This window comes from Astyanax mexicanus, chromosome 4, assembly GCF_023375975.1.
Source record: "Astyanax mexicanus isolate ESR-SI-001 chromosome 4, AstMex3_surface, whole genome shotgun sequence".
In the NCBI taxonomy this organism is placed as follows: domain Eukaryota; kingdom Metazoa; phylum Chordata; class Actinopteri; order Characiformes; family Acestrorhamphidae; genus Astyanax; species Astyanax mexicanus.
In genome coordinates, this window is record NC_064411.1 from 36907625 (window position 1) to 36920978 (window position 13354).

Here is a 13354-nt window from a genome sequence, read left to right on the forward strand (position 1 = left end):
GCTCGTGCTAGAGGATGCTCACACATTACCTGGCAGGCAGAACACTGAAAGGTTCCAGCTTGCTTTCTACACAACCGCATTGTTTCATTAATGAGCTCTCTTCTCAGACAAAGAAGGAGTCTAATTAGTGAAATCAGGTGCTGGTGCGCACAGTTGGAATAAAAGCAAATATCTGCAATTATGTATCTGCACACATTTAACCTCTTTTTAGGCTGTATTTGCTATTTGAAAAGATGTTGATTGATTCTCTAGAGGAAACTGAAGTGCTACGTACAAAAGTCACAGTGCAGTTCACATCACCTCACAGTTTAGTATGGAGTATAGAATCACAGAAAGTCAAACTATATTCTAACGTTTTTTTCCCAATTCATTTAGACATTCATGCAGTTTACAGTTGTATAACGCCCTCCATTGTTAGCTACTCATCCTCATTTTTACTGTGATGCTGTTCGGCACCAGTTTCTGTTAGATGGTGTATCAGAGCTGGGGATTCAGCACTTTCCTTGTAGCTTGTTATGACCCTTCTAGTGTTGGGAGCTTTGCAAATGCTAGAGAAATCCTAGTAAGTGGGCAGGTTAATTAGCTCAGCTAAATAAAAAATATATATTTTTTTAACTGTAGGTGCATCTAAATGCTTGATTAGCTTGATTTGAGACTGAAATATTTTTTAGCATCGCTCTCCTGATCTACCTGACCTTCATGTATAGAGCCCCACGTTGGTCTTTAAACTGTTGCAGACATGAACTACGACTGAATACATCCATGCTGTGCATTCTTTTAATTCAAAAGGTCCCTCGATTGCGAGTTCTCATTGAGCTGATCGTAATAAGCTTCTATTATGAGAATAAATGAGTGTATTATCACTGTCCAGAGCCTCCAGATGATAAAGCTGATGCACTGGGCTCACTGCACCACTACAATAAACGGTCCCTTTTTTTCCCTTCCCCTCCGGAGACCACAGTAAATAAGAGCAAAGAGAAGAAGTGCAATTAAAGAGCCTCGGCAGACAGGGAGCAGGACTTTAGGGCTGGTAATTATCAGAGACATCAGGGCCAGTGTGCACGAGCAAGCGTGGTCCTGCTGAACATCAGGAGGATAATTAGCAAATTGAACAGTCCCCCTGAATGATTGCGTCTGAAGGAGCAATATTGTGGGCTTCAAGTGAAACAAGAACAAATGGGCACAGGGCATGAGCAGGCTTCAGGCTCCATGTTTGTAATCAGTTCTGCTCCGCGAGGTGTCACTGATTCCTGTGTCCTCTGTGCAGCGCCCCCTCTTTGGCATCAAACGTGAGATTACTTCGTAGAAGGCATCATTCTTTGTTTAACATGCGCCACCACAGCAACATTGCCGCATGCTTAGTAGGACATCGATTCAAGCAATGGTGTCATTTCCAGGTACACAATTGATCGTCACACGGACGTGGACCGGATCTTTAACATTCACGCTGGAAACGGGTCCATATACCTGAGGAATCCTCTTGACCGCGAGAACCTGGCATGGCACAACATCTCCGTGATTGCTGCAGAGTTCAGTAAGTCATGCACATGCTGAGCAAACATGTTGATCACAGTTTATTCCTAAGATTTCTCAGAATTAATCAATTTCTGAGAAGCTGCAAAAACACATTTGGCACAGAGCCTGCCCAAGCCATAAGTTCTGGCTGGGATCCGAAGCTAGCACTTTTGTGAGTCAACTCTAATCAAGATCCCAAAATCTGACACAGCACAACTACAGTGTGCATCTCTTACTATCAGATTGTTATGATACTGTGTATCTGTGAGTAGTATATATATATACTATTGCATACTATTGTATTTCCCTCCTCAAATCAGAAAAAGTTGGTACACTATGGGAAAAGCGGATTTTATGTTGTTTCGTAATAGTGTGAACATAGGAAATATTTATTTATTTCATTTGTTAATATACATCCATTCCTGCATTACAATGTGTGAAGCATTTGTAATTACTATTACACATACACTATTACCCTTTAGGCGTCTTTGCATGAAGAATGAGGCAATATCACACCTAAAACACTTCATCACTTTCACAGAATGAATGTATATTAATAAGTAACAGCATGGCATTTTGAGACTGTAAATGTAAAGCAGTGCTCTTTCTGATTTGGGGCTGTTTGTGGCCATTCTTTATGACTTTTTGTGAATTCTTTTGCATAGTTTTCACCGAGGTTTTCTAGAATTAACCTACGCAACAAGGGGTGAAAGTTTATCTAACAAGCTGCCAAAAGTATGAACTAGATACATTGTAGGCTGGTATATTTAGAAGCACATTAATCTCAATATTGGTTTAAATTCTAGACACATTACACTGTATCAAAGAGCAGCTCCAACTACTGAAGTGGGTTTCATTTTTGTTTACAAGTGAGTAAACATACCTTGCGGTAATTAAGCTTGTTTGCTATTGACTCATTGCCTGGAGCGATATGAACATCAATTTTTCCTATATATCACCAGTGCCTCTCTTTGTCCTTGCAGATAACCCCCAGCAGACGAGTCGAGTGCCTGTGTACATCCGCGTGCTGGATGTCAATGATAACGCTCCCACGCTGGCCTATTTTTACGAGACCTTTGTGTGCGAAAATGCTAAAGCAAATCAGGTAAGGTCCTATTTTAATAGGCTCTAACACTTTTTTTCTGGGGACACCTGGTCAATTTAGATGTGAGATAGGAAGGAATTAGATCGCCGCTGCTGTTCGGCCATTGGACCGGTGTGTCGATTTAAAGCAGGGGCGTTTGTTGAACACTTTATGACCTCTATGGAACTCGCCGCCTGCGGATGGAGATAGAGATCAGTGATGAGTATTTCCCCTTCGTGGATTAGACACCGGGGCCTTTTTCTGTCATGCTTGATGAGATTATATGTCGCGGCGGATGACAAGGGCTGTCACTTATCACAGGCACTTTATAATAACTGTCCACCTCTCCTTCAGTGCCTGACTCCAAATGCCTCCCCCGCTGTCCGTCATCACACGGCTTACTGACCCGCCCACTGGGTGACGTTCCTCAGAAACGCTCGTTACTGAGAGATCTGCTGTCTGTCAGTTTCAATGCACTATTACTTATATTTCTTTAAATCACAAAGAGGAAGTGTTATCCAAGAGATCTTATTGCAAATAGATTGTGTACAGAAGCTGGTCTGGACTTGAAAGTTACATAAACTCGTCTAAGAACTTATGTAATGCTTATATAATGGACAAAATCTGAATTGTACTTACTTTTTTGTGTAAGAGTTGAACGTACGCTGTGGTTAAAATTTCAAAATGTACTGTTCACTGTTCTCAGGTCGTATGGTTCAAAATTAAAACTAAAATAGAAAAACATGTTTGTCTTGAAATTGAACGTATTTATATGGATTTAGCTTAGGGCAGTTTATTTTTGCTCATTCATGTTAAACACAAACTGCTTTAAAAAAAAAAAAAAAACTGCCCATCAGAACAGATTTAATTTGTGCATATTGGTCTTACAGGCAAAAACACAGTCTGTTTAAAAAAACAAGATGATGAATGTTTAAATATATTTTACAAAAATCATAAATAAACCTCAGGGGATGAATACAAAAACAACCAAACTATAGAAAATATCCACTTCGTGACTCATACATTTGAATTAATATATAAAATACAACATGATTAAATATTTACATTAAATGATGAATGGATTGTACTACCCACTGCTTATATTTTATTTCATCCACTTTTATCAGGCTGGCTGTGCAGCCTTGAGGTAAGGGAAACAGGCCAGTAACGTGAATGTTCTGGCCAGTTGCTATGCCTGACAGGCAGGCTAAACACCAGAGGACTGCTGATTAAATTTTAGACCCAGCTTACTGCTGATGTGCCCTTGAGCAAGGCATTTAACCTCAAATTGCCCTTGGTAGCCACACAAGACAACTCTGAGCTCAGTCACTGAACTGATGTGTCCTCGGCCCCAATGAGAGCGTATGTGTGTGTCTTTGTGTGAGCCATAGAAGTCAGCGAGAGATACTGCTGCACCTTAAAGCGCTGTAAAATCTGATTTACTTAGTTCACTCAGAAGGTTGCCACTGAAAATAATTGCATTGGCTTGTTTTGGATCTGACATTAACTTATTCGTGGAAGCTTTATTTGTTAGTATAAATGACGAAATTGACGTTGAAGGTGTAGCTAAGTCTAAATTCTAATGTTGGAAACTCTTAATGAAATCCTGTACCCATTACTTAGAATTATGTCAGTGTCATCATGCTAATTGGTTGCTACAAGAGCTACTCATTTAATGATTTACCAGCTAAATCAAAGAAGTTAGTTTTCACAAACCAATTGATTTAACACATCAACTTAGATTTCATACACTGTGTTTATCAAAAACATTTCTCTATTTTCTCTCTCAGAAAATTCAAACTATAACAGCAGTGGATGCAGATGAGCCTTCAGGAGGGCAGCGCTACTTCTTCTCTCTGGCACTGGAGAGCTCTGTGAGAGCCAACTTCTCAGTGCGAGACAATGGAGGTGAGTGGCCTCTCACAAACAATCCACCAAAGCCAGAGTCTCAGAGTCGGCGTAGAGGCAGGTAGCAGGGCCGAGTCCAAGGCTCAGCTTTCTCGGCCCTCGGCTTTGGCAGATTTGCACAAGCCTCGCACACGCCGTTCTCATAACCTCTGCTATATCTCAGCTTGTTTTGGTTTGCAGAGTTGGTAATGTTGTGTTTTCTTCTGAACCGGTCGCGCTTCTCTCTCCCACAGATAACACCGCCAGCATCTTCACCCGCAGAACAGGCTTCAGACGATCACAGAAGAGCATGCACCTGGTCTCTGTGGTGATCTCGGATGGGGACTTCCCGATGCAGAGCAGCACAAGCACTTTGACCATTCGGGTGTGCACCTGCAGCCGTGACGGGACCATGGAGTTGTGTAACGCAGAAGCGCTGAGTGGCTCAGCTGGACTGAGCACCGGAGCACTTGTGGCCATTCTTCTCTGTGTCCTCATCCTGCTCTGTAAGTCCCACTGTTGATTTTGGCACACTCATTTCACACTCACTCAATGAGTTTGAATTAGGTTTAATGGAGAGGAAGACAGAAGGCTTTTTTTAAACAAGAAAGAATGCAACTCAAATTATGTCAATTTCTTTGTGTAAAATCTTTATAATAAGCACATAGTGTGTTGTGTATTCCTATAACAGTCCTTCTTTGCCACACCTCACTAGAGAAAAAAAAATGTGGAAAGATTTAAATATTTGTGTCCGCGTATATTTTTTTTCTAGCGAGGTGTGGCAAAGAAGGACTGTTAAAGGTCACTGTATCAGTCAAAAGTTTGGACACATGAAAACATGTTTTCATTATTTGAAAAATGTTTTGCATTGTAGATTAAAACTAAAGTCACCCAAACTATGAAGAGAAACATGGAATTATTTAGTAAACAAAAAAGTGTTAACATACCAGAAGACGTTTTATATTTTAGATCCTTTAAAGTACGCACCTTTTGCTTAAATAACAGCTTTGCACATCTTGGTATTTTTGCACTCAGCTTTATAAGGGAGAGTCATCAAAAATAGCTTTCAGTTAACACCTGTGCTGAACTTGTCAAGAGTTAATTACATGGATTTCTTGCCCTTTTAATGTGTTTGAGCGCATCAGTTGTGAAGAGGTAAAGTTGGTATGCAGTGAATAGCCCTATTTGTTATTTGTTGTATAGTATTCTAATCCATATTATGGCAAGAACAACTCAACCAAGAAAAGAAAAAAAATAAGAAAATCTTTAAGAAAGTATTCTCAAGTGCAGTTGCAAAGACCATCAAGCAGACCATCAATTAGAACGTTAACAGCACCCCAGATAAGAGACACTTCACAGAGTATTTTGGTATGTTTAACACTTTTAAGTTTACTACATGATTCCTTATATGCCCTTTATAGTCTGAATGACAAACATTAAAAGAGAGGGTATGTCATTATGGTGACACAGTGAAAGCTGTGATAATGCCTTGAATAACAGCAAACTGGCATTGCATTACCAGAGCGCAGCAACAGAGGGCGCTCTTCACACTGCAGAATGTGATCCTGTGATATAACAAGGCTGAAAGTTGAGTGAGGTTGAGGTCCACAGTAACCAAAAAAAATAGCTGATGTCAAGTGAAGTTAAAACAAATTTAGGTCTTAAGATTTTAATTAATAATTTTTCACATTGATTGGGATATCCAACAGTGTTATTACACACATTTAATTTTTTGTCTATATTGTGCACCACTATTTTAGTTAATATGGGTCTTTTAAGGTCCTAAGTCACATATACAGTAGGATAATCTACAATTTCAATTTCTACTAATTAAAAATACATATCCTAGAAAAGGGTTCCTTAGTTCTGGTCCTGGGGGACCACTGTCCAACACGGTTTAGTGGTTTCCCCGCTCAAACACACCCACTGAACATGGTGGTAATTAGCTGAAGAATTAAATCAGGTGTGAGTAGGGAAATTATCAAACTGTGGTGGGTCTCGAGATGCATTCCAATTCCCTAGTAGTTCCCATTGAAGTGGACTATGTAGAGGATTCTGACATGTTTAATAAGATTCAAAGCTATAGGTAGTGAAAATGTTTAGTTTGAAGGGAACTTTAAGAAGTAGGGAGTTTACAGTAAAGCTTACCCATCAGTCATCACATCTCTTTGTAGGTAAAGCAGCTGGTGCATTATTAAAAAGCATCACAAGCAATACAACACAATGTTAGCACACATTTTCATATTACATACATAATTAACTCGTATGGATGCATTTCTTTAGTTTATGGTGTGTTCATTGTGTGTTACTTTTTGTTGTTAAAAGCAGTGATGAGGTGTTTATTTTTTTATGAAATCAGCTATAGGAACATCAGTTGGTTACATCCCTTTATTCTGAATGCCCTGCAACATCGCTGGGCATTTAGAATACAGGGATGTAACCAACTGATGTTCCTATAGCTGATTTCATGTGATTAGTATGTAGGAAGTACAGCAGCTCTGCTTACATACCCTGTGGATTGGAATGCAGCTTCGGTCTCTAGATCCAGAACTGAGGACCTTTGCCCTGCAACAGATGCTCCTGTTTTTATTCAGTGGCAACTCAGCCACTGATTTGAATGCAATCACCTTCTTTTTTCTAAAGATTCAAAATGTTTCAAAATGGAATTATTAAATTCATTTGAGGATAAGGAAATATATAGACTCAAGAAACTGGATTCTTAAATAGCTAATTTTGAGGTTTAAACCCAGTCACAATAAGTCACAAGTATTATCACCGCCTCCTTGTTACTGTTATTTATGGTCCATCTTATCAGCTTCATTGAACATAGAAGAGAAATATGTAGTTATATATAATACAGACTGTATTCCTATATATGTTTCTCTGCATACTTTATTATCCTCCCTATTCTTCAGTGGTCAGAACCCGCCCACAGGATCAGCACAGAGGAGCTTTTATTTGGGTGGGTCTTTCTTAGCACTGCAGTGACACTGACATGGTGCACAGTTTGGGTTGGTCATCCTCTAGTCCTTTATCAGTGTTTACAGGATGCAGGACAGGATGCTGTTGACTGGATATTTTTGGTTGCTAGTTCTCAGTACAGCAGTAACACTGATGGGTTTAAAAACTTCAGCAGCACTGCTGTGTCGGATCCACTTATACAGTGCAACACATATTAACACTAATCGCCAACATGTCAGTCAGTGTCTCTGCAGTGCTGAGAATAAATGACCCACCACCTAAATAATATCTGCTCTGTGATGGTCTGTGCTGTGGGGTCCTGACTATTAAAAAAACAGGATGAAAGAAGGAAGTAGTCATATTGTGGCCTGACTCTGCATTTGATTGCCTAAAAACTGAATTGAATTAGAATACCTGTTGCCCTAGAATGGGTTATTAGACTTAGAAACTAAACAAAAGAAAATACGAAATTATTCCTCAAACTGCAAACATATATAAATATATATTGTGTAACGTGATGTTTTTTTTTTTAATCTAAAGGTCATAACAATGTATTTTATATACACCAGAGCTACATTAAAAATGATGACCATTATTTCATATAACTGACTGCTTATGTGACCAAGGACAGCGACAGAGAGATGGTCCTTGTGCTATCCGCTGTTGCCGTGGTAATCAAAAAATCAGACCCATCCGAGTATTCCCACAAGGCCCTCAGTCAAAATACCAGCACCTCCTTGAGCAAAGTCCACTGTACAAATTGTGCTTCTCTGATCTTAGGAGTCTGATCAGTCATCACTCCCCTCTATCTGTCTGTCTGAGTTAAGTGTAAGCATTTATCTTTCAGCTTGAGTTTGTCAGAGAGACCACGGTTCCTTTCATTCCTTTCATTAATTAATTTTCCAGTGGTCTGAAATGTGCCTGTGATCTGAATGCAGAGTAAATGGGGGGATAGGGTGGAGGGAGGCATGACAGGCTGAAGTGGTTGAACTGATAAACGCTGTTGTTAGTCTTTCAGTCAGGATGTTGGATAACAAAGTATATACTTCAGTTCAATTTCAATTAAACCCATCTTAAACGGATTCAACAAAGGAAAAAATATTTTCACTTCATATTTCAGCGCAGCGCTTGTTCAAATTGTTGAAAAGTCTTGTGCCTACATTTAATCAAACTGTTCTTAGTGGGGAGATTTGCTGTAGCGCTGTGGATTCTGGGCCGCCGTATTCTCAATGATATTAAATTAGCTCCATTTTATATCAGAGCAGAGTGACATTATGAAAAAGGCTTTGGTGCACGTGTTCCCGTTAGCTAGATCTTACCCGAACAGAGTGTGCAGCTGTGTTCTTGTGTAGGTGACACCCCATCATCCACAGAGAGTGCACTATTGTAAAAGGATGCCATACTTGCGTGGAACTCTGCAGGAACGGTTCCAGAACTGTGATAAGAGATTAAATCTACTCTCATTTTTTTTTCACTCTCGCTGTCTGTATTTTTTGACAACAGAGATGCTCAGATCTGACCTTCAAATCTATATCCATGGCTTATCCTTCTAATCACTGACAGTTAATTGAACAACTGGCTGGCCAGTGTAGTTTCGGTAAGGCACAAAACCGTGCAGAGCCCGGCTTTCAGGGACTGTGAATTAAGTCTTAAGGCTTAAGCAGAACATGCTTGTCACTTCTCTATTATCTGCTCCACTCACTCACTGTGTACCTTCCTCTCTTTCTCTCCCTCTCTCTCTCTCTCTTATGCTCTGTCTTGTTCCCCTTTCAGTGATAGTGGTGTTGTTTGCTGCCCTGAAGCGGCAGAAGACGAAAGAGCCTCTGATCATCTCCAAGGAGGATGTGAGGGACAACGTGGTCAGCTATAATGACGAAGGAGGCGGAGAGGAGGACACACAGGCTTTCGACATCGGGGCTCTCCGCCACCCGGAGGTCATGGAGGAGAGCAACAAGCTGAGGCGAGACATCCTCCCCTCAGAGCCGCTGTACGCCCCACCCCCGCTGCGGCGGGCCACCAACGCACCGTCCCGCGACAACACCGACGTACGGGACTTCATCAACCAGCGGGTACAGGAGAACGACGGCAGCCCGACAGCTCCCCCTTACGACTCGCTAGCCACCTACGCCTACGAGGGCAACGGCTCAGTGGCCGAGTCTCTGAGCTCTCTGGGCTCGGCTTCGTCAGAGGCAGCGCAGGACTACAACTACCTCAGCGACTGGGGGCCACGATTCCGCAAATTAGCTGACATGTACGGGGGCGAGGACAGCGACTGGGACTGCTAACGGACATCGCACCCTCTCTGGACTCACGCAAACCAGCTGCCTCTGAGGGAGGTGAAATGCACAGCTGGAGAGCTGGAGTTATTTACAAAGTGCCCTTCTCCTTTCCACCCAACTCCGTCCAGCAGACAGGCAAATACCCATCGGGCCCTGTTTGCTGACTGCCTTCTCTCTGCAAGGCAGACTGATTAAGACAGAACAGACGGAGTTGGAAATGACAAGGAACTCTGCAATGCAGACTTTGCTTCTGCATATACTGCATTAACTCTTCGGAGGGAAAGTTATTGCGGCGAGGCATATTTTCGGATAATCCTGGGTTTTTTCTTTCTCTTTTTTTGAAATACGTCTGGCCACATTGCTTTTTTCCGTATCGCTGAAAATGTACTTTCAGCACAAGGCTGGCTATCAGTTTCAGACCTCCTTTTTGAGATTTTGAAATGACATTGCAAATGGCAGTTTATCAGCAGGAGAGTTGAGCGCCTGCATCACTTGAAAAGCTTTTTTGAAGCCAGCATGGTATGAACTGCAAACTGAAGAGCCAGGACCAAACCCACTTACCTTCGTCTCCATGAATGTGTCTGGAACTAAAGCGAAAGTGGCCTCGGTCTACTCTCTGCTATACTAGTGTGTGCGAAAGGCAGCTCATTATAAAACAGTGTCTTGACAGGTGTTAGCGACTGAGATCACTGTTTCGCTGTTTACCATCAAACCTTTTGTGTATTTTCACTGTTTTTTTGGGTTTTGGGGGGTTACATGTGCTACAGACCACATTAATCTGTTACCATGCTCAAAGCAGACTCAGTGCTTTAAGAGTGGGGGGAGTGTTTAATGATTGGCACGGGTTTTCATCATCCGCTGGAAAAAGTGCCAGAAGCTTCCAATTATCTACTCTGTCATAGGCACTAAATGTGGTTTACTTGGATTTATGCTGCATTTTGGCACTCGTTTGCCTGAACTTAGCACTACCCCACATTTGTGTCTTCTCCCATGAGAAGCATATTTATAGTCACCTCATGACTTGTGCTAAACTAAACATTCCATACATTTGCCTCCCAGTGTTGTTTTTTATGCTACAAGCGCTTACATGTACAAGTAAAACATCTCTTTTTTACTTAAAAGATAAAGCTATCAGATGCAGAATTCTCAACCCAAACAGGAAAAGTTCTGAGATGAATATCAATATGTATTGTTTCCATAGGTTTTCATACGTTTACAAATCCAAAAAAAGGTTAAAAGCTAAAGCTTTATTCATGCCTGTAGGTCCTAATACTATCGTTTCCCTGCGATACTCTGCTCCTAAAAGAACCCATCAGAAGCCTTTGTAAGTAATAAAAAATACAGAAGATTCATTCCGTCACTGAATGATAATCACGGCAGTCCAATGCCGAGGTATGACTGGGATGTTAAAATAAATCACCGCCCTGCTATTTTGCCCTCAGTGCCAGCCACAAAATGAGTCTGGAATTGCATTCGGCGCCTCAGTTATCAAGGGGATGAAAAGAGGTTATTTTTAAAATATACATATGATTGAACTGGGCTCCAAGCAGCGGAAGGGCAGATAAATATTTGTGTTTTAGGTGCACGCAGCATACAGATCTCACCTCCAGTAATATTCCCGTGCTTTTCGTCGGTGACATACTGTAAAATAAAGTAATAAATACAGAAAAAAGGAGAAAAAAATAAAACGATCCTAACTGATGTTGTACAAATGTGGTTCTATGAAACAGTGCATTGTTGCAGTGATTTGGGAGAGTAGAAGGTGTTCATGTACTACTTTGCTTTAAATCCTGTGATTCTTTTTGTACCAAATATTTATATGACATAACTCGGTGACTAATATTCTTGGGAAAATGTACGTCCAATATTATCGTTTTAAATGTGTTTTGCGGGTGTGAAACTTTCACAGTAAACCTGTTACAGTTCGTATATTGTACAGATGGATAACTTTCATTACAATAAATGTTCTCTTTTACAGAAATCTTGGAATCCACAAGTTCATTTCTGATTACAAACATACACAGGTTTTCAGGGTTTTTTTTTTTTTTCAGGTTTGACACAGATTCCTATTCTCATCGGTCAAGATTTAGCTTAGTACAGTATTAAAAACAAAGCCTGTTCACTCAGCAGTCCATATTTTAGTGTCATTGGCTCCAATCTCAACATATCTCAACATATATGCCTAAATTTCCTTTGGGATAAATAAAGTATCTATCTATCTATCTATCTATCTATCTATCTATCTATCTATCTATCTATCTATCTACCTACCTACCTACCTACCTACACACCCACCCACCCACCCACCCACTCATCCATCTATCTATCTATCTACCTATATGGGGAGAGACCCAAACTGAAGGTCAATTTTTTTCATTTTAAAAACAGATTTAAATCACTGAGAAAACCTGATAAAAGCCTCAGTTTGTAAAGTTGTAGCAGCTCAACACACGCTAACACAGCACCATGTCAGTCTGTTACTTGAGTGCTGATAATGACCCACCATTCAAATAAAAGTTGCTTTGTGGTATCCTGTGGGTTCCTCAGGGTAAACACTAAGTATATTGTGAAATCAGGATATTTTAAAGATATAATAGAGGTCACATAATCATGTCCACTGGTATCTGCTATTTTAGATTTATGATGTATAATAGTTCAGGGTAAAAAAGCGTAATTAAGTTTATTGAGCAACACAGTTAAAATTCAGGAGTTATTTCTCTGTTTGGAATAAGAATTAGAAGGCATGGGGTTTAAAAAAATATGATTGATTATGTGTCCACTATTGCGGATGCCATACATAAAAGGGTTAAATCCAAGAAGGTCAGTTTAAGACTGTAACAGTAATATTTCTTAATTAAAAGAAGGTGTTAAATACATTAGATCTATAGATTAAGCACCTTTAGCTTCTGCATTTATCTCATTCATGGCAGAGGATAAACACTGTCACACTAGTGAATAAAATGTAAGAACACACACATTGGGTAGTGGGCAGCCACCTCAGCACTCAGGGGACAGTTCAGGGTGAGGTCCTTCTTTTTAGTTTGCTCAAGGGCACCCCAGCTGTGGATGCAAATCTTGGGGATCAAACCAGCAACCTTCTGGTCCCAAGCCCACGTCTTTAACCTTTACACCACAGCTGTCCCATCATCAGTATGCCCCAAATCTTCATGTCCTTAATATTCATTCAGTGCTGCAAAACCTGTTCACTGCAGCGATTTGCAGCAGTGAGCACTTTTCCAGAGGCCATCTGCACCAACCCGGCTAATCAGGCTACAGCCGGTTTGCGAGGATGGTGCGTTTTCCACCAGTAACACGATTTAAACGTTTAGCCGTGTTGCATTACGTGCATTAAAACAACCTTAATTTGTACAGCTTGTCGGTGTCAACCAGCCATTCCTCGATATGACTGAAATGTGATTCGTAGGGGCTTGATTTCCATGGTGGTGATTGGAAGTCTTGCCATGGCTTGTGCCTGTCACAGGATGTCAGCTAATTAGGCCAATCTATAATTGAGATCTCAGGGCTTGCTACTGGATTTGAGGCACGGGGAGAGGGGGATTCGCTTTTTAAATTGATTGGGGATCAGCTGTCGCGAGGCAGATGGTGACATTTCACATGACGGCCATTT

At 40.8% G+C, this 13354-nt stretch overlaps 1 protein-coding gene across 1 annotated transcript in view; it reads left to right on the forward strand.

Moving 5' to 3' along the window:
• The window catches only part of cdh6 (cadherin 6), a 33176-nt gene extending 21469 nt beyond the window's left edge, over positions 1-11707 (forward strand). The window contains exons 8-12 of the mRNA XM_007232097.4: positions 1398-1534; positions 2499-2620; positions 4390-4507; positions 4741-4992; positions 9221-11707. Coding sequence (XP_007232159.3) covers positions 1398-1534; positions 2499-2620; positions 4390-4507; positions 4741-4992; positions 9221-9732 — 1141 coding nt within the window. The 3' untranslated portion in view covers positions 9733-11707. The remainder of the gene's footprint in view (positions 1-1397; positions 1535-2498; positions 2621-4389; positions 4508-4740; positions 4993-9220) is intronic.
• The last annotated feature ends 1647 nt before the right edge of the window (positions 11708-13354 follow it).